At 42.7% G+C, this 24,905-nt stretch overlaps 2 protein-coding genes and 1 long non-coding RNA gene across 5 annotated transcripts in view; 2 read left to right on the top strand and 1 right to left on the bottom strand.

The window, feature by feature from the left end:
- The window catches only part of MROH8 (maestro heat like repeat family member 8), a 58,998-nt gene extending 50,027 nt beyond the window's left edge, over window positions 1-8,971 (top strand). The window contains exons 23-24 of the mRNA XM_013053329.2: window positions 4,824-4,981; window positions 8,366-8,971. Coding sequence (XP_012908783.2) covers window positions 4,824-4,972 — 149 coding nt within the window. The 3' untranslated portion in view covers window positions 4,973-4,981; window positions 8,366-8,971. The remainder of the gene's footprint in view (window positions 1-4,823; window positions 4,982-8,365) is intronic.
- On the bottom strand, window positions 4,259-23,295 carry LOC123393128. Of its 2 annotated transcripts, none has more exons than XR_006607867.1 (3): window positions 22,744-23,295; window positions 18,372-18,519; window positions 4,259-4,967 (listed from the first exon to the last, which is right to left on the bottom strand). It is a non-coding gene; the product is annotated as an uncharacterized LOC123393128 (long non-coding RNA). The 2 variants fall into 2 exon arrangements; XR_006607866.1 differs by having other exon boundaries at window positions 4,259-4,964; window positions 22,744-23,294.
- The window catches only part of RBL1 (RB transcriptional corepressor like 1), a 76,544-nt gene continuing 73,013 nt past the window's right edge, over window positions 21,375-24,905 (top strand). For both annotated transcript variants that reach the window (XM_045084180.1, XM_045084179.1), the window contains exon 1: window positions 21,375-22,683. In XM_045084180.1, the coding sequence (XP_044940115.1) occupies window positions 22,528-22,683 (156 nt within the window). In that variant the 5' untranslated portion in view covers window positions 21,375-22,527. The remainder of the gene's footprint in view (window positions 22,684-24,905) is intronic.

Below are 24,905 nucleotides of genomic sequence, written 5' to 3'. Positions count from 1 at the left end.
GCCATGAAAACACCAAGCCTCACAACTCGAAAGTATGTATTATATTATGAGAATAAATTAAGATCCTGGGGGCACCTGGCTGGCTTAGTCAATAGAGCATGAGACTCTTGAACCCAGATGCTGAATTCAAGCCCCATGTTGGATTTAAAGATTATTCAAAAATAAAATCTTTCAGGGATGCCTGGGTGGCTGAGTTGGTTAAGTGTCCAACTCTTCATTTCAGCTCAGCTTGTGATCTCATGGTCGTGGGACTGAGTCCCACTTCAGGCTCCACGCTTAGCAGGGAGTCAGCTTCCCTTTTCCCTCTGCCCCTCCCTAGCTCTCTGTCTCTCAAATAAATAAATCTTGAGAAAAAAAAATCTTAAAAGAAAAGTCCTAAACAATTCACTTCCTTTAAAATAAAAATATGTAACTGGTAAAATAGCCAGAAGCTGGACCTTATTTAAGAAAGATTATGAGAGGGCAACTGGGTGGCTCAGTGGGTTAAAGCCTCTGCCTTCAGCTCGGGTCATGATCCCAGGGTCCTGGGATCCAGTTCCGCATCGGGCTTTCTGCTCGGCAGGGAACCTGCTTCTTCCTCTCTCTGCCTGCCTCTCTGCCTACTTGTGATCTCTGTCTGTCAAATAAATAAATAAAATTTTAAAAAGAAAAGAAAGATTATAAGAGTGGGAGGCCTGGGTGGCTCAGTTGGTTAAGCATCTGTCTTTGGCTCAGGTCATGATCCCAAGGTGCTGGGATCAAGTCCCAACATTGGGCTCCTTGCTCAGCAGGAAGGAAGCCTGCTTCTCCCACTGCCTGCTACTGCCCCCTGCTTATGCTTACTCATGCTCGTTCTCGCTCTCTCTCTCTGACAAATAAATAAAACCTTAAGAAAAAGAAAGATTATGAGGTGCAGCTCCTTGGTGACTCTGTCGGTTAAGCATCTGCCTTTGGCCCTGGTCACAATCACAATCCCAGGGTCCTGGGATCAAACCCCACATCGAGCTCCCTGCTCAGTGGGAAGCCTGCTTCTCCCTCTCACTCTGCCTTCCACTCCCCCTGCTTGTTCTTTCTTTCTCTCTGGCAATAAATAAATAAAAACCTTTAAAAAGAAAAAGAAACATTATGTGAGGAATGCCTGGCTGGCTCAGTCAATAGAGCATGCAACTGTTGGTCTCAGGGTCATAAGTTTGAGCCCCACATCAAGGGTAGAGTTCATGTAAAATAAATTGATTAAATTAAAAGGGAAAATACTTGTAGAAAAAGATGATTAGGGATATTAACTAGATTTGTTGTAGTGGCAATCATTCTGTAGTATATACAGTGAGTTCCAGCCCCACACTGAGTGTAGAGATTACTTAAAATCTTGGGGCACCTGGGTGGCTCAGTGGGTTAAAGCCTCTGCCTTCAGCTCAGGTCATGGTCCCGGGGTCCTGGGATTGAGCCCTGAGTCAGGCTCTCTCCTCGGCGGGGAGCCTACTTCCTCCTCTCTCTCTCTGCCTACCTGTGATCTCTGTCTGTCAAATGAATAAATAAAATCTTCAAGGGGAAAAATAAATTCTTTAGGGGCAGATAGCTGGCTCAGTCAGTTAAGCATCTGTCTTTGGCTCTGGTCATGATCCCAGGGTTCTGGAATCAAGCCCCATTAGGCTCCCTGCTCAGCAGGGAATCTGCTTGTCCCTTTCTCTCTGCCTACCACCACTCCCAACTTGTGCTCACTCACTCTCTCTCAAATAGACAAAATCCTTAAAAAAATTAAAAATAGGGGCACCTGGGTTGCTCAGTCGGTTAAACGACTGCCTTTGGCTCAGGTCATGATACCAGGATCCTGGGATTAAGTCCCATATCGGGCTCCTTGCTCAGCACGGAGCCTGCTTCTGTCTCTCTCTCTCTGCCTGCCATTCTGCCTGCTTGTGATCTCTATGTATCAAATAAATAGATGAAACCTTTTTTAAAAAAATTTAAAAATAAAACTTTTAAAAAATTTAAAAAAGAGGGCGCCTGGGTGGCTAAGTTGGCTAAGTGACTGCCTTCGGCTCAGGTCATGATTCTGGAGGGAGTCTTGGCATGATTCTTGGCAGGGAGTCTGCTTCTCCCTCTGACCTTCCCTCTTCTCATGTTTTCTCTCTCTCTCTCTCTCTCTCATTCTCTCTCTCAAATAAATAAAATCTTGAAAAAAAATAAAAAAGAAATAAAAAACTTCAAACTATGAAGATGCCCTGAGCATTTTCGAGTTCTTGGAGAATTGGAAATTAAAAACAAAAAACAAATTAAAACCTAGGGGCACCTGGCTTGCTCAGTTGGTAAAGCATATGACTCTTGATCTTGGGGTCATGAGTTTGAACCCCACAGTGAGTGTAGAGATTATTTAATTAAATAAAACTTTTTTAAAAAGAGAGCTTTATCTAAGTACGATACCAGAGACAGATCCATAAAGTGAAAGAATGATAGATTTATCGATATAAAAAAATTTAAATCAACTTTGAAAAAAAGCAGACGAAACCAAAAACTAAACAAAAATTTAGGGAATATATTTGCAATATGATAAAGGTTCATATCCTTTAAATAAATCAGTAGATCCCAAAAGAAAAGTGGAAAGCAGTATGAATAAGCAGTTCATAGGAGATGAATGGCCAATAAATGTATGAAAAATATTTACTATTACTAGTAATTAAAATTTTGAAAACAGGGGCACCTGGGTAGTGGCTAGGTTGGATACCCAACTCTTGGTTTCTGCTCACGTTGTGATCTTGGGGTTGTGAGCTCGAGCTCCATGTAGACTCTATGCTCAGCATGCATGTAGGCTCTATGCTCAGCATGGAGTCTGCTTGAGAATCTTAACCTCTCCCTCCCCGCTGCTCCTCTCCTGACTTGTGCATGTGCATGCTTGCTCCCTCTCAAATAAATAAATAAAATCTTAAAAAAAAAAAAAAAGCACCTGGGCACCTGGGTGGCTCAGTCAGTTAAGCATTTGCCTTCAGCATAGCACAGGTCATGATCCCAAGGTCCTGGGATAGAGCCGTATATCAGATTCCCTACTTAGCAGGAGGCCACATCTCCCTCTCCCTCTGCTCCTTCTGCCCTCTCCCTCTCTCAAGTAAATTAATTAAATCTTTTTTAAAAAATTAATTTTTCGGGCGCCTGGGTGGCTCAGTGGGTTAAGCCGCTGCCTTTGGCTCAGGTCATGATCTCAGAGTCCTGGGATCGAGTCCCACGTCGGGCTCTCTGCTCACCAGGGTGCCTGCTTCCTCCTCTCTCTCTGCCTGCCTCTCTGCCTACTTGTGATCTCTCTCTGTCAAATAAATAAATAAAATCTTTAAAAAAAAAAAAATTAATTTTTCAAACTGTTTGTAAAATAAAACAATGTTGAGAAATGAGTATGAGTTTTTCTGTCAAAATGGCAAAGAACACTAATTAATACATAACACAGATATGTTAAGGGAAAGCTGACATTATCTTTTTTTTTTATTTTAGATTTTATTTATTTGACAGACAGAGATCACTAGTAGGCAGAGAGGCAGGCAGAGAGAGAGGGGGAAGCAGGCTCCCTGCTGCACAGAGACCTGATGTGGGGCTCGATCCCAGGACCCTGGGACTATGCCCTGACCCAAAGACAGAGGCTTTAACCTACTGAGCCACCCAGGTGCCCCACATTATCTTTTTTTTAAGTTTATTATTAAAAAATAAAAATTAAAAATTTTTTTTCTTTTTTTTTTTTTAGTAATCTCTACATCCAGTCGTGGGGCTTGAACTCATGACCCTGAGATCAAGAGTCACATGCTCTCTGCATGTTCCAGCCAGACACCCAAAAACTGACATTATCATATACTGTGCTGATATGAGCATGGACTGATACACCTTTTTTATAGGGGAGTTTGGCAGTATGTGTCAAACCCTTTAAGTAAATCTATACTTTGACATATCAGTCTCATTGCTAAGAATTTAACCTATGAAAATAAGCAGAAACGGTACAGGAATGTTCATTCTAGTGTTATTTAAAATAGCAAAAAATGGAAAACATCCAAGATTAGAAATACAAAGAAATTAGTTTCATAAAGTATAGTATATCCAGTATTACAGAATCATATGAAGCCATGAAAAATATTTTTTTAATTAAGTATAATCTCTATGCCCAACATGGACTTGAACTCACAACCCCAAGATGGAAAGTTGCATGCTGTACCAACTAGGCCAGCCAAGCACCCCAAAGCTATGAAAAATATTACAGAAAGAAATTTTAATGACTTGGATAAGTAATGATGCAATATTAAATAAGAAATTATTAAGTAATATGTATAATGTGGTTCCATTTCAACAAAAGGCACACGTGTAACTGAATAGAAAAAAGAAACAGAAACATAACAGTGATTTTCTCAGGTGGTCGAATGATGGGTAACTGATTTTCTTCTAGTGCCTATCTGTTATCTAAATTTTCTACACAATTAACATTTATTTATTTTGCAATAAGAAACATAACAACTAAAAAAAAAAATTAAGAAAAAACTTAAAAGGGAGTAATGATTTAAGCGTAGCCTCTAGGACCAACACAGGAACTTAAGAATCAACCATCTTAAACATAGCTTGACAGGTACAGATGATTTGACTTTAGGTGGACTACTTAGCAGTGTGGTTATTGTAAAGGAAAAAACTATTTGGCAATTCAAAGATGAATAAATTTCATGGGTTAAAATTGGAATTGATCTACAAATGTATAACTTTCAAACGGTCTTAGAAAAAGTTCGTCCTTTATCTCAGCTGCTGTAGGCTTGTTGGCTGTTTGGGGTCTGGACCAGTGATCATTTCCGTAGAGCTTCACCTCCAACCTGGGTTTTCTGACCATTTAGATCTGAGAGATCTGCTGGGTGATCCTGAGCCCTCCCTGCGCATCTTCGCCTCTCGGGCTCTCTTCCGAGTGCACAAGTTGGGGGCTGAACCAGACTCCAGGCAGTCCGTTTGCGGGTTGAGGAAGCTCATGAGCTGTCTTCCTACTTAGAAATGCAAGGTAAGTAACTTCGGGTAAAAACTAATTCTTTCAGAAACCACAAAAACAATAGTGCCCCATTTTTTCAATCAGACTACATGCAATGTCAGCCTGAAGCTACCTCCACCCATTTAATTACCTCAGAATGTATTTTTTGCTGTCCACATCTCTAAGAAATTAGAATATAGAGGCCCCTGGCTCAGTCAGTTAAGCGTCTGCCTTTGGCTCAGGTCATAATCCCCAGGGTCCTGGGATTGAGTCTCAACATCAAGCTCCCCACTCAGCAGAGAGTCTGCTTCTATCTCTGCCTGGTGCTCCCCTTGCTTGTTCTCTCCCTCTCTCTCTCTGACAATAAATAAATAAAATCTTTTTTAAAAAAATAAGGAATTAGGGCGCCTGGGTGGCTCAGTGGGTTAAGCCGCTGCCTTCGGCTCAGGTCATGATCTCAGGGTCCTGGGATCGAGTCCCGCATCGGGCTCTCTGCTCGGCAGGGAGCCTGCTTCCCTCTCTCTCTCGCTCACTCTCTGCCTGCCTCTCCATCTACTTGTGATTTCTCTCTGTCAAATAAATAAATAAATAAAATCTTTAAAAAAAAAAAAACGAATTAGAATATATAAGGGAAGGCAGCTCTTGGTTAAACTGCAGAGATAGTGAAATTCTGCTGAGTTTTTGAGGCATGCCAGAACTGCCATGAAGTTACAGTCTTGGTAAACAGGTGGAGCACAGCTTCAAAAGAGATTCGAAATAAATGTTAATATTGCAATGTTAGGCATGGAGGTTCCTCAAAAAGTTGAAAATAGAGCTACTGTATGACCCAGCAATTGCACTACTGGGTATTTACCCTAAAGATACAAACGTAGTGATCCAAAGGGGCATGTGCACCCAAGTGTTTACAGCAGCAATGTCCACAATAGCCAAACTATGGAAAGAACTTAGATGTCCATCAACAGATGAATGGATAAAGAAGATGTGGTATATATATATATACAACAGAATACTATGCAGCCATCAAAAGAAATGAAATCTTGCCATTTGCAATGACATGGATGGAACTAGAGGGTATTATGCTTAGTGAAATAAGTCAATTGGAGAAACACAACTATCATATGATCTCCCTGCTATGAGGAAGTCGAGATGCAACGTGGGGGAGTTTGGGGGGTAGGAAAGAATAAATGAAACAAGATGGGATCAGGAGGGAGACAAACCATAAGAGACTCTTAATCTCACAAAACAAACTGAGGGTTGCTGGGGGAGGGGGTTAGGGAGCGGGCAGTTGGGTTCTAGACACTGGGGAGGGTATGTGCTATGGTGAGTGCTGTGAAGTGTGTAAACCTGGCAATTCACAGACCTGTACCCCTGGGGCTAATAATACATTATGTGTTTATACAAAAATTTTAGAATTATTAAAAAATATATTGCAGTGTTAGTACCGTCGGGTCTTTTGTCAAAGCCCCATTTACTTGTCAACAATCTTAAGAATAAAGTAACAACCAATTCTCATAGTTTGATATTTATTGATGTATTTTTATAAAATCCCTGTGGCCTTTCTCCTTCTTTGTCTTTCCCTTAAAAACCTTGAAGCAAGGAAAAAATTTTGAAGTGATATAATACTAAATATACCCCAGTCCTGTAAGATTTTCACTCTTTCCTTCTCTTTTTCATTTTCCTGATTCCCCCTCCTATAACCACTGTCAGATCCTCAAGTGACTCCAGGATAGGAACTAGTGTTTGTTGAGCACCCACTGTCTGCTTTAAGCATAGACGGAGAACATTTTCAAGAAGTGTCCCCAAAAAGAGACTAGTTTGTGTTGGGTGAATACTTGGGCAGGAACCCCCAAGAGGCATACCAGATGAATTAGAAATGGTCACTGTTGGTCTACTTGCCAGGCTTTTGTTCAGTTGAGGAAGGTAAGTGGAGAGCCACAGCAGAACTGTCTAGGGCAACGGAGAGGCCTCCGGGATGTGGTGTGATGAGAAAAGAGAGGAAATGAGTCAACTAGCACGTGAAAAATAGACACACCCAACAGTGAATTACATTAAGTTTTTTTTTTTTTTTTAAGATTTTATTTATTTTATTTATTTGTCAGAGAGAGAGAGAATGAGAGCGAGCACAGGCAGACAGAGTGGCAGGCAGGGTCAGAGGGAGAAGCAGGCTCCCTGCCAAGCAAGGAGCCCGATGTGGGACTCGATCCCAGGACGCTGGATCATGACCTGAGCCGAAGGCAGCTGCTTAACCAACTGAGCCACCCAGGTGTCCCTACATGAAGTTTTTGTTGTAAAGTGAGCAACACGAGTCCTTACCACCCTGTCCCCCTGATTTTCATCTTTCACCCCCAGCCCTCTGCCAAGACATCTTTATACACTTCTTTATGATTAATGGTGAATTGGGTTTGTTTTAGGGGCTGTCTCAGCATGCCAAGTGTCACCTCAAGAGGATCCCTGCTCAAGGGAGGTCTTCATATTTGAGACTAGCAGTTAGGAGTTTTGAGCCAAGTGCAGGCCCCAGCTGTCTGCTGAATTAAATCTTCACCCTTGAGCAGAGCCAAGAGGACACCTGGAGGATGGACTCTGGATGCTAAACTTCAGTGCACTGAGCACATTTGAATTACTCCTTGGCCTCACTACATTAAACCACCTTCACTCTCCACTTTTGAACTATCCATTTTATGGGTTATCCAGTGAAAATAACACTTAATGAATGTTTACAATGAGCCAGACTCTAAGGGCATTATATGATTAACTCTTTGAATCCTCGACCACTCCATGTATGGTTCTCTCCATTTTACATGTGGGAAAACTGAGGGACAGAAGATGAAAATGACTTGCCCTAAGTCACATAACTAGTGAATGCCGGGATTCAAACGTAAGAGTCTGGCCGCAAAGTCCACACCCTTGGCTGGTCGGCTCTGCCCTTTTCTCCTCTACTCTGTCTCTCTATGGTCAATAAATACAGAACTATTCTACCATGAATCCCAGTTGCTGAACTCATACTCCAAATTCATATAACCAAAAAAAAAAAAAATGTTGTAAAGTGATATTGAGCCCCAAATAATAAAAACAAAATTATCATACCTCATTTTTTCAATAGAATAGAATGTGCTTCAAACACCGTGGAAGAGTGAACTTAGAACAAAAGGTGGTGGTTTTTCTTAAGAAATACTGCTTGAATCCTGGGTTTGATCACATGTACTACCCTGTCTCACAGCAGTAAACAGACCTCAAGGTTTAGGATGTGGATTAGATCTCCAGAGACGTGTAAGAGTTTGAAAAGAATCCGTTCTCTTCATTCATATTTATGCCAGAGTTCCTTTCCTTCCAAGCAGATTTTTATTTTCTGAGTAATACCACCAACAGGGAGGGGCACATACAGTACTTATTTATATTTCATTGTGTTAAAATTCACAGAGAGAAGCATCCATTAAGAAGCAAAGGTCTGGGGTGCCTGGCGGGGCCAGTTTGCAGAACATGCAACTTGATCTCGGAGTGGTGAGTTCAAGCCCAATGTTGGATATAGAGATTTCTTGAAGAAGAAAAAGAAGAAGAAGAAGAAGCAGAGGTCTTCTTTTTACTACCTCAACAGTTTGGGAAAGGCTGAAAAAGTACTTAATAATGATTACAGTAACAAGTCCTGTAATTCTAAATATCTCCATTTTTTTTTTTAATAAGGCTCTCCTCAGACATAGGTTTGTGTTTTATAGAATTTTTTAAATATACAAATCAACAATGTCTGGACATTTGTGTTATAATATGTTAAAAGTTCAATATAAATGAATATGATTTCAGTTTTATTTTCATCATATTCTATTAAAAGGTATTATTCACTATCTATTATTGACCCAGCCAAGTCTTTATTATTTTAGAGTCTTACTTTTTTTACTCGGAATATTGTTTTACTTACTTGTACTGAGATACATCTTTATAAGAAATTACTTTTTTTTTTTCTTATTGAAAGATTAAACTGGAGCACCTGGGTGGCTCAGTTGTTAACCGTCTGCGTTTGGCTCAGGTCATGATCCCAGCATCCTGGGATTGAGCCCCCTATCAGGCTCCCCGCTTGGCGGGAAGCCTGCTTCTTCTCCCTCTCCCACTCCCCCTGCTTGTATTCCCTATTTTGCTGTCTTTCTCTGTCAAATAAATAAATAAAATCTTAAAAAAAAAAAAAAAGGTTAAACTATCATGTAAGTAAAAGATGGGATTGGGGGGAGGGTAGTATTTCCTAGACGTCAATCCTGGCAAGTAAACTTGCACTAGGTAAAACTGTAAAATCTCTCTCCTCTCAGATTCCCCCTCCTTCCTGGCTCCAAGGTCCTTTTCTATCCTTTCTCTAATGAACTGGTTGTTGATGAAGTTCCAGAACCTAAGTCAGGTTCGGTGGGGTGAGGTTCGGAGCTGACGACTAAAGAAAGAATTCTTAAGACATCTTTGGTGCAAAATGGTGGTTTATTAAAGCACGGGGACAGGACCCGTGGGCAGGAAGAGCTGCTGCCCCGGGTTGTGAGGAGTGGCTGGTTATATACACAGGAGTTGGGTAGGTGAGGACAAAGGGGTGTTCAGAAGGGCTATTGGGGCAAAGAATACTATCAGGATATTGAAGGCCTGGTTACTATCAAGCCAAGGCCACTTTCCCTCTAATGAGGCACTAACATAAAGACAATTGGGAGTCTCCTGGTGGAATGTTACATTCCTGCTATCAAACGTCCTTGTTAGTGAGATTTACGTCTTAAAAGAAATTTAACTTTATTTACTTTTCCTTCTACCTCCGTCTCCTTCAGTTTTTTATGGAGGGGAGGGTGACGTTAGGGCTTGAGAAACTGAGTTATATATCTTTGGAAATTGGGCTATTGATAAGGTAACTTCTTTGTTGTAAATCTCAAGGACATTTATAAACCAAGAGAGACTCCTGCCTTGCAGGACTGTGATCTCTGCAAGATAACCATTTGCTCTTCTTTTAGGGCAGTCAGGGGTGCCTGTGAAATGTCACACATGTTACCAAGGGGAGTGGGTGGAGAGGGGGTGCAAGGTGCCAGCCCCTGCTCTGTTCTCAGCCAGCCTCCTGCTCCCTCATCAGTTGTTATGTGGAAATGATTAATAATGTAAGTTTTAATGACCTTAAGTCTTCCAGGGACGTTTGCTTTTTTTTTTTTTTTTAAGATTTTATTTATTTATTTGACAGACAGAGATCACAAGTAGGCAGAAAGGCAGACGGGGCGGAGGGGGGGAAGCAGTGGCCCCTCTGAGCAGAGAGCCCGATGTGGGGCTCGATCCCAGCATCCTGGGATCATGACCTGAGCTGAAGACAGAGGCTTTAACTCACTGAGCCACCCAGGCACCATGGATGTTTGCTTTTTAACAAGGTAGAGGTCTTTTTTTTTTTTTTTTAAGATTTTATTTATTTGAGAGAGAGACAGAGCCAGAGAGCACAAGCAGGAGGAGGGGCATAGGGAGAGGGCAAAGCCGACTCCCCACTGAGTATGGGACTCAATCTCAGGACCCAGAAATCATGACCTGAGCCAAAGGCAGACGGTTAACCAACTGAGCCACCCAAGAACTCAACAAGGAAGAGCTCTTAAGCCCAAGGCATGAATCTCTAATTGAGAAGTGTTAGGCATTATTGAGCATAATGGGGAGAGGAGATATTTGGAAATGAGGCTGGAGGTGATGGCGGGAAACAGAGATTTTCCTGTCATCCCAGAAACCTATCATATCAGTTGCTTTCTTTTTTCTTTTTAAGATTTTTATTTATTTATTTATTTTTATTTATTAATTTGAGAGAGAGAGAGAGAGAGAGAGAGATCACAAATAGTCAGAGCAGCAGGCAGAGAGAGGGAAGCAGGCTCCCTGCTGAGCAGAGAGCCAGTTGCAGGGCTTGATCCCAGGATCCTGAGAGCATGACCTGAGCTGAAGGCAGAGGCTTAACCCACTGAGCCACCCAGGCACCCTTTATCATATCAGTTGGTTTCTCTGCCTCTTCCCAAACCCTTGTCAGAACACAGCAGAGGAAAAGGATTAGAAAAGGTAATTAACAACTGCCTTCTGTTATACAAAACACAGAGGGAAGTGATGGATTCTATTCTTCCTGAACAATGGTGAGGACTTCCCACCACAGAAGGTGACTATGTGCCCGTTATTGAATGATTTAGTTATGTCTTCTATACTTTCTCTCACCCTGTAGAGTTTATAGTCTGATCAAGGAAGATGGCACTGGTTTAAAATGGTTCCTGTGGATACCAAAGAATCTTTATGAAGGAGCTATCCGTCCCTTCCTCCCCCATTTTCTTTTAACAGAGATGGTGGTGTGAATATAGAAAGGGACATTTTTAAAGGAAGCAAGGATATAGGAAGAGGTTGCAAAGGGGATGGATCTGAGAATCTAGAAAGGATGCTCACCTGTGAATGAGATAAAAGGTAGAAAGTTGAGACAGTACAGAAGATATATCAAATATGGAATCCAGCCTTAGTGGGCCCTTGCACAGTGGTTTTTAGTGAAACCTTGCCCCAGACCACTTCAGAACACCACAATCAAAGAATCTGCCTCTCCAGACACTCAAGTATATACAAGAGGTCACAGTTCTCCTTACTCCGTATAAGAATGTATCTCCCAGGGGCACCTGGGTGGCTCAGTGGGTTAAAGCCTCTGCCTTCGGCTCAGGTCATGACTCAGGTCATGGTCCCAGAGTCCTGGGATCGAGCCCTGTGTCGGGCTCTCTGCTCAGAAGGGAGCCTGCTTCCCTCTCTCTCTGTCTCTGCCTGCTTCTCTGCCTACTTCTGGCCTCTGTTTGTCAAATAAGTAAATAAATAACCTTAAAAAAAAAAAAAGAATGTATCTCCCAAACCTTTGTCTTTTAACCATCCACCAAGCAAATCATACCTACTAAATCCTGCTGGCTTAAACTCTTGGTTGTGTATCAGATGATCTTAGGAAATCACTTTTGTGGCAAAAAGGGCAGGACGCTAAAAGGGAGAAGAATTTGTAGACAGTTCAGGTATTCTGACCTTAAAATTAAAGAAACTGATTTTTCTAGGGAAGACAAGCGTTTCCCCTGCAAAAGCCTTGATAATTTCTAAGTTTTTTTGTTCTATTACTGCCCAGATTATCATTTCAGTTTAACAGCCCACAGAATTATAAAGTCTGGCTAACCAATCCCACTGCATTTTTAAAAAATAATTTTTTTTTTCAAATAGTCATTAGGCCAAACACATTTCTACTACTTCCTTTGTGGTACCCTGTTTCAGAGCTTTAAATAATCTTGTCAGAATTTTTTTCTTTTTTCAAATTCTAAGCCAAAAGTCCTTTGCAAAATTATTTTCATCAACGGAATTATTAAAATAATTGAAAATGGCATTTAAAAAGTTATAAAAGGGTCTTTTAATTCAGAACTTCAGAACTTTTTGATACTTAACAATTAATGAAATTGTTATAGCATTCTCGTTTTTTAAAGAATCTTTTAAGATGTTTAAAATATTAATATTGTAATACCACCCAGGCCTTGACACCTCCAAAAGTGAAATATAAACATGAAATAGATTAGAGAACACAGAAGGCTAGCTCAGTCTGTAGAGCATCTGATTCCTGATCTGAGGGTCACGAGTTCAAGCCCCAAGCTGGGTGGTGGAGCCTACTTAAAACACACACACACACACAGGGGCACCTGAGTGGTTCAGTTAGTCTGTCTCTGCCTTCAGCTCAGGTCATGATGCCAGGGTCCTGGGATCAATCCTTGCATTGGGCTCCCTTCTCAAAGGGGAGCCTGATTCTCCCTCTGCCATCAGCCCCCCACTTGTGCTCTTGCTTGCTCACTCTCTCTCTCTCAAATAAATAAAATCTTTAAAACACTCACACGTGGGGCGCCTGGGTGGCTCAGTGGGTTAAGCCACTGCCTTCGGCTCAGGTCATGATCTCCGGGTCCTGGGATCGAGCCCCGCATCGGGCTCTCTGCTCAGTGGGGAGCCTGCTTCCTCCTCTCTCTCTGCCTGCCTCTCTGCCTACTTGTGATCTCTCTCTGTCAAATAAATAAATAAAATCTTAAAAAAAAAAAAAAATTCACACGTGTGCGAAATAGACATTAGTTAAGTGGTTTTGCCTTGGAAAAAAAATCGGTAAGTGACCACATCCGAAAATAATCTCAAGATACTTATGCATCTGATTCCTTATGTGAAAAACCTGTTCCTGAACACTTTGTAATCAGAATATTAAATCAGGGTTTATTTGAAATTAAAAAACAGTGTTTACAAAGAGAGAAGTTCAGAAAACATTGTTTTTCTTGGTTTATTATAATTTTACTAAACTGTAATATATTTATATATATTACATATATAATATCTAACCTATATATAACCTATAATACATAATCTAATGTATATAATATATAGCCTATTATTATAGGTTTATTATAGTTTTATTATTATATAGTTTACTATAGTGGTAATGCAGGAGCACCTGGGTGGCTCAGTGGGTTAAAGCCTCTGCCTTCAGCTCAGGTCCTAATCTCAGGGTCCTGGGATAGAGCCCCACATCGAGCCCGCATATGGCTCTCTGATCAGCAGGGAGCCTGCTTCCCTTCCTCTCTCTCTGCCTCCTTTCTGCCTACTTGTGATCTCTCTCTGTCAAATAAATAATGGACACTTAGATAATTTCCAATCTTTGGCACAAAAAATGCTACAGTAACTACAGATATGTGTATTTCACACAAGGTCAAACGTGTCTTCAGAAGAAAATTCTAAAAGTGCAATTGCCAGGTTGAAGGATATGTCACTTGTCATTTCAAATTAAAATACTGCCAAGTGACTTTTATGGAGGTAATAACAGTTTTACCCCCCAGAGATGTAAGGGCATGCTTTTCTCCCTACCACCTTGCCAGCACAATGTGACATTAACTCTACAAATATTTATTGGATTCAGGCAGTGTTCTAGGTGATTACAACACATCAGTGAATGAAATAAACCAAAATCCCTTCTCTAGTGGGGTTTATATTTCTAGCAGGGGACAAAAATAATGTTATGTATAATAATACATAGTATAAATAAACATAAAATCATATAGTATGTTAGAAGCTGGAATATGTTCTGGAAAGAATGATCAGGGTCTAAGGAATCAGGAGTGTAGTGCTTCTGGGTTTCATGGGGTGATATTTGAGCAGACTTGAAGGAAGTAAGGAAGTTAACTCTGCAGACCTGGGGAAAGATTATTATTGGCAACGGAAATAGGCATTTCAAAAGTCATAATGCATAGGGTCGCCTAGGGTATTCCAGGAAGCATCAGAAGGCCAGGATGACTAGGGGAGGATGAAAAAGCAAATAAAGGCAGAAGGAAAAGAAGTTAAATCAAGGACCAGACCCAAATTCCCAGTGACTGGTAGGCCATGACAAAGAGTTTGGCTTCATTCTGAAATGAGGAGTCACTGAAGCATTTTCAAACTTTAGGATTTTTGACAACTGAAGAGGTTAAAAAATGTTTTTTTCAGTGGTTAAGTTTGCTTTTTTTTTTCTTTTTAGAAAGGTTGAGCACCTTTTCCTGTCTTCAATGCTATGTTATTTCCTTTTCTAAGTATGCAAATCCTTTCCTCATTTTGAGGATGTTTGTTAGCCTTTTTCATGTTGATTCATAGAAACTTATATACTGAAGAAATTAGCCTTTGGTTTGTTACTTTAGTCACAAATTCAGTTAACATCTAACATGCTCTAACTACATGGATTTTTGCTTTTGCCTGTTGCATTTCAAACTTTAGGGCCATAGCAATGACATTGTGATTGCATATGGAAATTAACTCATGTTTCTCTATTCCTTCATCTTATTTTTCAAAATCAAATATATGGAGAAAAATCATTTCTGAAATGACAAAATGCCTAGAAGTTCTTAGGTGCATTTTTCAATTAACAGCTAATCAATAAAAACAGGTACTAAAAAATATCTTAAATATCATAGCATACATACATGACAGTCTGTTTCCTTTATTTTATAGCATAAATTTATTAGATTAATCTTTGGAGTAAATACAAAGTTCAAAACATATCAATATACAGAGTAAAAAGTAAATTTCCTTGTTCCTAGCTCACCACTATTGAATTCCTCTTTGCTTAAGTAACTACAGTTTCCAGTTTTTTATGTATATTTCCAGATATCTTATTTGGATGCATGTGTAAAATAATCTTTAGTCTGTTTGCTCTAAATGGACCCATTCGTAATCTTAAATTCATTCATTTAAGAATCAGCTATACTGGGGCATCTGGGTAGCTCAGTGGGTTAAGCCTCTGCCTTCGGCTCAGGTCATGATCTCAGGGTCCTGGGATCGAGCCCCGCATCAGGCTCTCTGCTCAGCAAGGAGCCAGCTTCCCCTCCTCTCTCTCTCTCTACCTGCCTCTCTGCCTACTTGTGATCTCTCTCTCTCTGTCAAATAAATAAAATCTTAAAAAAAAAAAATCAGGTATACTGGGGCACCTGGGTGGCTTACTCAGTTAAGTGTCTGCATTTGATTCAGGTAATGGTTTCTGAGTCCCAAGGATCCAACCCCACAGTGGGTTCCCCACTCATCGGGGAGTCTGCTTTTCCCTCTGACCCTCCCCCTCTTGTGCGCTCACGCTCTCTCTCTCAAATATTAAATAAAATTTAAAAAAAAAAAAAAAGAAAAGAATCAGCTATACTGACAGGATAACATATTTTAAGATGTGGAAATACGGGGCACGTGGGTGGCTCAGTAGGTTAAAGCCTCTGCCTTTGCTCAGGGTCATGATCCCAGGGTCCTGGGGCTCTCTGCTCAGCAGGGAGCTTGCTTCCTCCCTACTTGTGATCTCTCTGTCAAATAAATAAATAAAATCTTTAAAATGTTCAGTTTTCCAGCTTTTCTAGGATTAAGGGGGAGCAGGGTTTCTTCTTTCCAGAGATGGATGACAACTTTATTTAAGAATGTCTTTCAGGGGTGCCTGGGTGGCTCAATGGTTTAAGCCTCTGCCTTCAGCTCAGGTCGTGATCTCAGGGTCCTGGGGTGGAGCCCCGGGGCGGGCTCTCTGCTCAGCAGAGAGCCTGCTTCCTCCTTTCTCTCTGCCTGCCTCTCTGTCTACTTGTGATCTCTGTCTGTCAAATAAATAAAATTTAAAAAAAAAAAATGTCTTTCATAAACCATTTTTTCCCTTTTTTTTTTTTAATTTAAATTTTGTTAGTTAACATATAGTTCAATATTGGTTTCTGGAGTAGAATTCAGTGATTCATCACTTACCTACAACACCCAGTGCTCATCACAACAAATGTCCTGTTTAATACTTATCACCCATCTAGCCCATCTCCCACCCACCTCCCTCCATCAACCCTCAGTTTGTTCTCTTTGTTAAAAGCGACTTATGGCTTGTTTCCCTCTCTCCTTTTTTTTTTTTTTAAGATTTTATTTATTTATTTGACACAGAGAGAGATCACAAGTAGGCAGAGAGGCAGGCAGAGATAGAGGGGGAAGCAGGCTCCCTGCTGAGCAGAGCGCCCGATTTGGGCTTGATCCCAGTACCTGGGATCATGACCTGAGCAGAAGGCAGAGGCTTTAACCCACTGAGCCACCCAGGCACCCCCTTCTCCTTTTTTTAAGGGGGAGCAGGATTAATCCAGGTATGTATGGATTAATCCAAGTATGTATGGAAACAAAAGTGGTCATAAGTTTTGGTCATAGGTAGAATTATGTCTATGTCAGACAATTTCTGAAAGGAAAAGTTAAAAGAAAATGCTATCTTGAAATATCCTCCTTTGACCAAATTGAGTGCCATAGATTTTGGTATAGATTTTGTTGAATAAACCCTAGAATTACATTTTTAAGTTAAAATGGTCTTTTCAGTTTCTGATTTCCCCAAAGTGTAAATGAAGAGGGATGAAAATCATTTAATTGTCTTTGTGACTAGGACTGGCACTACTTTCCTTGTAAGGACCCAGCTCAAGGACCACCACTTTAGTGTTTCTTTTGAGGACCAAGAACAGCAAGAGTGATGAGATCAGGTCTAGCCCCTCCCCCACAACTATTAACTGCTTTTTTTGACAGTTAGAAGGTTAGGTAAGTAGTTTTTTATTAGAGGAACATGCGCTCACCAAGTACCTGCTTAGGCATAACAAAGCCAAAGGATAAAAAGTTTTTGAAGGAATTTCAAAATGAAATAGCCATGCTGGGAAAAAGCCAGAACTTTGTTATACTTTCTTACACTTACTCTGCGGTTTAGAATTGTTTATATTTTAAATGACAATTGGGAGGGTGTACACTATAATCTTTTTAGTTTGGGAGCCTCCAAAGGCCTTAATCAGGCTCTGGACACATGCTCTGGGGAACTATGAAATATTAAACCACAACAGGGAGGCTAATCACAGAGCCCGTCACACAGTGGAATCAAAATAGGAACAACCTAGAGGATGTAGCAGAGCAGAAATGAAAGGCAGAATAAATGTTTCAGTATTCATACTTTCCTATTCAAAATTCAGTTTAGTGTTACATGGGCACACCACTGGATAATAAGAAAAAAATAAAAACCAACATGAACCCTGATTTTAAAAAAGTAGGGAGAGCATATTGATGAAAGAAAAAGAAGCATGCAGGTATAGCTGGATCTGAGAGATGTGTCCTCGTCGCTAAGCTGCCTAAGCCTGATTCAGTTGTAATAGTGTGAACCCCTGCAGAGTTTTGAGAAACTGACATGATATAAATGCTGCTTGAGAAAAACTAGTAACTAAATGTAAGGTGGATTGGAAGAGAAAACCTAAAATGTTGAAAGATAACTAGAAACCTGGTAGAAGAGGAATCCACAAGATTAAGTGACTAGCTGTAGGGGATGAAGGAGCTGAGGAGTCAATGATTAAGAGGAAACGATGGACTGGTTTGGGGGCAGGTGGTAGAGGGAGGTTGGTGACCATGGCAGTATTATTTATTGAAAACCAAAGACATAGTTTAGTTACACTAAACTAAAAGAGGTGTGTGGGGGGGCAGGGGGAGTACTGCTCAACTTAACTTCATACGGGAAATAAGAGAACATAAGAGTATTTTCCTTTCATCTTGGCCTCAATGCCAAGGCCTGTACTTACTAATAATTCAATTCAGGAGAGTCTGAGAATTACAACATGGCAAAAGAAAAAGTCATAGAAGTAACTGATTGATTTGAGGGGCACCTGGGTGGCTCAGTGGGTTAAGCCTCTGCCTTCGGCTCAGGTCATGATCTCAGGTCCTGGGATCGAACCCCGAATCAGGCTCTCTGCTCAGCAGGGAGCCTGCTTCCTCTTCTCTCTCTGCCTGCCTCTCTGCCCGCTTGTGATCTCTCTCTCTGTGTCAAATAAATAAGTAAAATCTTTTTTTTAAAAAAGTAACTCATTGATTTGATGTAAAAGGTTACAGATCAGGTGAATCATAAGATAGGAAATGAAAGTGGAAGGCCTTATGCAGACAGGATATGACTTACTGAAAATCCAAAGATCCTAGATCCAGTCCTGAAGAGGAGGAAAAATGTTTCTCATTTTTTGTTTGCTGGATAAACATTTGAGAGGGGCCTCTTTTGTTCTTGGATCATTTTTAAGCCAGCAAAGCCCATCAGTTCAAGTCTGGGTGATCTGAAAGTCACAACAAAGGAAGAATCAGTATCTTGCACATAGCAGGCATTCAGTAAACATTTGTAGAATGAAGAAATGAAGGATTTTCAGGACTCAGTATGCATGAAGTGTGAAAAGAATCAGGAGAACCAAATCCAGTAGCAAAGTAGAAACAGGCTAGAGTCCATATACTGCAATTCACTGAAAGCCAAACCACTATAGAAATGAAAAATGGGAGAGTCTCTGGTTTGGTTTGGTTTATAATCCCTGAGAGCTCTTTCCTTTTTTCATGGTTTCTTTTCAAGGTCAGAATCACCCTCTACAGTTCAGATCTGGATTAAAAAAAAAGAAACTGGTTGGGTGCCTAGGTGGCTCAGTTGGTTAAGCAACTGCTTTTGGCTCAGGTCATGATCCTGGAGTCCCAGGATGGAGTCCTGCATCTGGCTCCCAGCTCCACAGGGAGTCTGCTTCTCCCTCTGACTTTCTGCTCTCTCATGTTCTCTCTCACTGTCTCTCTCTCAAATATATGTCTTTAAAAAAAAAAAAAAGAAAGAAAAGAAAGAAAGAAAGAAAAAAATTGATTAGTTATGGCAAAAGCAAAAAACTTGAGGCTTCTCAACTCTAGTGATCTTATCCAGGACCAGCTATGAAAGCCAGGATCTCATGGGAGCAGACTTAGTTTTACTTTTTTCTCCTCAAAAAATTCCGACCATAATGTTTACATTTGACAGACCGAGTGATATTTCTCAACAGTTGTTCCAACTCAAAAAATTCCGACCATAATGTTTACATTTGATAGACCGAGTGATATTTCTCAACAGTTGTTCCAAACCTTTATCACTCTCAACTTCCTACTGCATGTTGCTCTATTTTGCACTCAGAAGAGCACCTAGCAGTTCTGCTTAATCTAGATACAAGGTTATAACCTTCCAGACAGGAGCTATACCAAGAAGAAGGCCAAGCTCCAGATTCTTGGCTTGGTCACTTTTTTAGGGCCTGGCTAACTCAGTAAGCTCTTTATCTTCAATCTCTCTCCGCCTGCTCTTGTCCCTGACTATTCACATACTTGTGTTTCCTCTATGCTAGAAAATTCCCTTCCTTTTTCCTCTCTACCACCAAACTTCTTAGAAGCTTTTACTTCCTACTTTCAACTTTCTGACTTTCCTTCCCAGCTTTCATTCCTACCATGGTACAGAAAACTGCAAGCAAATGTCACTAAAAACATGATAGGGGCACCTGGGTGGCTCAGTGGGTTAAAGCCTCTGCCTTCGGCTCAGGTCATGATCCCAGCCAGAGTCCTGGGATTGAGCCCTGCATCAGGTGCTCTGCTCAGTGGGGAGCCTGCTTCCTCCTCTCCCTCTGCCTGCTGCTCTGTCTACTTGTGATCTCTCTGTCAAATAAGTAAACAAAATCTTTTTAGAAAATATATGGATGATAGTATAAGAGGTCTTCTTTGAATTCTATTATCTGCAGTGTTAGGCTCTGTGGAGTTACTTCTTTCCTGGCCTCTGAGAGACCACTCCTTTATTTTTATACCTCTGTGGACAGTTTAACTCATTCATTCCTCAAATTCTGCCCATCTCTGAAATTTAGGCATTTCTAAAGTTTCTCCCCTTGAGTCCCTTCTTATGCCAACACCCTCCCTCCCTGCTCCCTAGGCTTCAGGTATTGCCTGAATATTCCCAAATCCTCATGTCCCTACTCCTGAAGCCTTCTCTCAAATAAGCACAGGTTAATTAGAAAATAAGCCACTCCAAGAGGGACTTCACTCATGTTATCTCCACTAATCCTGACATTTCTTTGCTGACAGGAAAAGAAAAGTTAGGGGAAAGGATGATAAACCCTGTTACAGACCCCTTGGCATGGGAGACAGACCTCCCCTCAACTACACATACCAATCCTCTAAATACTAACAGGAGGAGAGTCTCTGTGCAGACACTACATCTCCTCCCAAGAATAGTGAGGTGGTGCTAAAGTCAACTGCAGTAGTAGCTTCTAGAAGGAAGAAGCGTTGGAAGTGCCACATGGATGTTTCAGTTTGATTTTGAATTTGGAGGGTGAGAGGAGTTTGAGACTTTACTTATCTGACACCCAGCTTGCAGAGGGTTCCCAAGTCCCACCCTTCTCCAGGTGTGGACAGTGTAGAAGACTGGGAAATTGCTGGGAGAGAGGAGAGAGGGGATACCTTCTAGGATCCAACAGTCTCCTCTGATGCCAAAGTTCCTGAGGCATCACAAACACAACTGCTCTGGAACTGATCTCGTCATTCTGCTTCTACTACCATTTTGTTAACAACATCACTTTTTACCCTCTTGACTTAGATGGAAATTTCTGTTACCGGGGACTCTTCCCTCTCTAGCAGTGCCCCATTCAGTTCTAAGAGACCTCCCTCCAGACTGGCTCCTACTATCTCCATACCTCTAGTCTGGACCAGCTGGACCAGCTCCTACTATCTGGACCAGCTCCTACTATCTCCATACCTCTAGTCTCTACCCCATCCAATCCATGTGTCCTGCTGTAGCCAGAGGGACCTTCCCAGAACATTATTGGTCATTCCTCACCTCTTTTCATTAAAACCCCCCACTGACAACGTTTAGGCTTTTAGTGGGGCATATGAGGTCCTCTGCAACCTACCTTGACCTGTCTTCCATTTTCATCACTGGTGACTCCTTCCCTCATCCAAGCATCAGTGGGCTCTTTGCAGCTTTTCAAACATACTTTTAAGTACTAAGTGGCCAGCTATGAGCCAGGCACTAATCTAAACTTTGTAATACAGTGAACAGGAAAAAAAGGCCCCTGCTCTCATGCAACTCACATTTTAGTAGGAAGAGCCAGTGAATAAACAAGATAATTTCAGATAGTGATATGGGGCTATGAAGACAATTAAATGGGGGTATTAGAGGGGTGGGTTGGCTCCTTTAGTGCTAAGGAAGGAGCTGAGAAGGTAACAGTTGATCTTGAATGACAAGCAGGAGCCAGACAAGCAAAGACCTGGTATAGAGTATTTGGGGCCATTTGGCCAGTGTGTGACAAAGGCCTTGAGGCAAGAACTAGCTTGGGCACTTGACATTTTCAAGGTCCCAAAACAAAGCAGTGAGGCTGCACTCATTAGACACTTGGGTGGGGGCAATGAGGTGAGGCCAGATCACAGGGACCCTGTGGGGGCATCCAAAGGAGTTTGGATACTATTTTAAGGCAAGAGGAATACACTGAAAGATTTTGAGCCAAGGAGGGACATGCCCTGGATCACTCTGGCTCTTCCTGGAGAAGGGGTTTCGGCTTGGAGACCAGTTCCATGCCTTCAGGCTTAATGCTCAGGCCAAGCTCAAGCCTGGAACGACCATGGTCTTTCCCAGGACAGTTCCCAAGCTCCTGAGAGCTTATCACTGCAGTGCTTTCAGCCCAGGTCAAGCCTGGTTTGCCTCGCCAGCCCTTCAGTCGCTCCACTCACTGGACGCAGGGGACAGAGACCTGAGATCTCCCGCTGTCACAGAACCACTTTTTTTCTGTTCCTGCCTCCCTCCTAACTAGTGGGGCAGTCAGACTATGTTTGGCGGGGCAGTGACAAATCCAGGCCCACGGGTTAGTGGTACAAACGAGGCTTCTCCCTAAGACGATGGAGGACACCTCGTGATAGGCAGCCCGGCCCGAACCAATGAGCTGGTGAGACCAGAGTGGACCCGCGGGAGTCAAGGCAGGATATGGACTACAATTCCCAGTCGACTCTGCGCGCGGCTGCCGATCCCTCCGCACCAATTTACTAAGCCGGCTGTTCACCACGGCCGGCCAAAGACCAAGCCTAGGTTTTTTTCCTGGAACCGAGGTCCATCTTCTTATCACAGTTTCAGAGCGAGACCACGGAATGCCCTGGAGGTGAAACGGACTTTTTGAGGAGAAACGCGGATGCAGACTATCGGAGAGAGGTCGCTCTGAAGCCACCGACTTTCGCGCGCTTTGGCGCGGGTGGTTGTGGGTAGAGCGCCCAGGAGGGAGAAAGGAGCCGGGGGGCTGTGACCGCGGCCTGAGGGGATGTTCGAGGACGAACCCCACGCTGAGGGGGCAGCGGTCGTCGCCGCGGCCGGGGAGGCGCTGCAGGCCCTGTGCCAGGAGCTGAACCTGGACGAGGGGAGCGCGGCCGAAGCCCTGGACGACTTCACCGCCATCCGGGGTAACTACAGCCTAGAGGTGAGCGGCGGCAGGACCCGACCCCCGCCAGGCCCCACCCCCGCCCCGCCCCTACCCCACCTTTTGGGGCGGTGGGAGTTTCCCCACCGGGAAGGGTCGCTTCCCCGCCGGGCGCCGCTGGGTGCGGAGTTGGAAGGGCGGGTGTAGACCCATCTATCCATTTTCTTTCTGAGGCGGGAAACCGAAGTCCGGAAGAGGGGCGGCTTGTCCGCGGTCGCACGCCCTTCGGGGGTCCCCTAGACTCCACACCAGCTTCCCGCCGAGCGCCGCAGACGTCACGATAGCGCCCATAAATCTATTAAAAAACCAAATGCCGGAATGGTAAAAGCTGAAGTGAGTTGTAGTGCCGACACCTCCGCCCAGCCCTTTAAATATGTCATCTCGCTCCGTTCTTGCCACAATCCTGGGAACCGTTCCACCGGAGTGCCTAAGCTACGTGCCCAAGGCCGCGCGGTTAGTGGTGGAGCCGGGCGGAGTCCGAGCCTTCGAACCGCCCCGCCGTGCGGCCTCACCCCAGCGGGCGGAGCTGTGGGCTGCTCGCTTTGATGAAAGCCCTCATCAGCAAGTGGGGCTCAGCCTTCAGCCCCAGCCTCCTCCCGTCTCAGTATCCTGATGCTTACCGCAGCGCCTGACTTTGAATTAAATAAGTGCCGTCATTACTGGGGTTTTCCCCCAATCATTCTCGCATGGAGCCCCCCCAGCAGCCCTGTGAATGTGGCAGGGCAGTATTATACCTGCTTTCCAGGTAGTAATATCAAGGCCCAGAGGACTGTGCTGCCCAGGGCCATTCTGCTAATTATTAAAGGACTCCAGTATAGAGGGTAGCATTGCGATGGGATGTATTCCAGCATACTCCTCCAGTAACCTTAAATTCAGAGACTTTCCTGCATAATCCAAGGGGCCTGGGCTCACTGACTTACCACCCAGTGAAATAGTTAATTCACGAATGAATTATTATTATTATTAATGAAATAATTAATTGCATTCAGAGGCATGTAGTTGGATATTTGGAGTTGAGTGTTGAGGGAGAAAATACCTAAGAGACGCGCTTGTATGTCTCTGGGGTAGGACGGGTTGATTGGATAAAGGACAGTGACCTGCGGTGGCACGACTGGGAAGCTAAAGGAAGAATAGGCAAGTAAGGGAGATTATGAATTATGGCCACTCAGTGAAAACAAACTAATTTTTTAAAAGCCTGAGAAGGCATTTCTGACTTCCTGAGTCCTCCTTTGATCTGTCATTGAATAAACATTTACTGAGTGCAAAGTGTAGTCAAGGCACTACACCTCTTTGAAAAGAAACAAGATTTATCTGTTAAGAGAGAAAAAAGAGAGCATGCAGAGGGGAGGAGCAGAGAGAAAGTCTCAAGCTGACTGTGCTGTTAGCCAGGTACAGGACTTGATCCCAGGACCCTGAGATCATGACCTGACCAGAAACCAAGAGTCAGATGCTCAACCAACTGCCCCACCCAGGTGCCCCTCAAATTCTTGAATATACCAAGTTTCTTCCCACTTACGTGTTTTCTCCATGCCATTGCCTCTGTCTGGAAACCTTTCCCTCACTCCCTACAACAGGCAGATTGAAGAAATAAGTCTGAAGAGCTAAGTGAACAAGATGAAGTTGATCAGGACACCTTAAATGTTTGATTCAGAAAGCACAGATGTATGAATTAAGATTTGGGGACTGTTATTTTGTCCCAAATCTTTTATTTTCTTCTTCCTCTTTTTTTTCTTTTGTTTGTTTTTGGTGAAAGGCTCTTGGAGTACGTATTTTCATATATCTACTTTTTTTTTTTTTTAAGATTTTATTTATTTATTTGACAGAGAGAGATCACAAGTAGGCAGAGAGGCAGGCAGAGAGAGAGAGGAGGAAGCAGGCTCCCCGCTGAACAGAGAGCCCGATGCGGGACTCAGTCCCAGGACCCCGAGATCACGACCTGAGCCGAAGGCAGTGGCCCAACCCACTGAGCCACCCAGGTGCCCCTACTTTTTTCTTTTTTTTTTTTAAGATTTTATTTATTTGACAGGCAGAGATCACAAGTAGGCAGAGAGAGAGGAAGGGAAGCAGGCTCCCCACCGAGCAGAGAACCCCATCCTGGGCTCCATCCCAGGATCCTGGAATCATGACCTGAGCTGAAGTCAGAGGATTTAACCCACTGAGCCACCCAGATGCCCCATATCTACTCTTTTCCCTAACCCTTTCCCCAGAGATTGCCTGGGTGG

Source organism: Mustela putorius, unplaced genomic scaffold, assembly GCF_011764305.1.
Source record: "Mustela putorius furo isolate JIRA1106 unplaced genomic scaffold, ASM1176430v1.1 tig00000743_pilon_pilon_pilon, whole genome shotgun sequence".
In the NCBI taxonomy this organism is placed as follows: domain Eukaryota; kingdom Metazoa; phylum Chordata; class Mammalia; order Carnivora; family Mustelidae; genus Mustela; species Mustela putorius.
The sequence above is the reverse complement of the archived record's forward strand: the minus strand, read 5'-3'. Positions and strand labels throughout refer to the sequence as shown.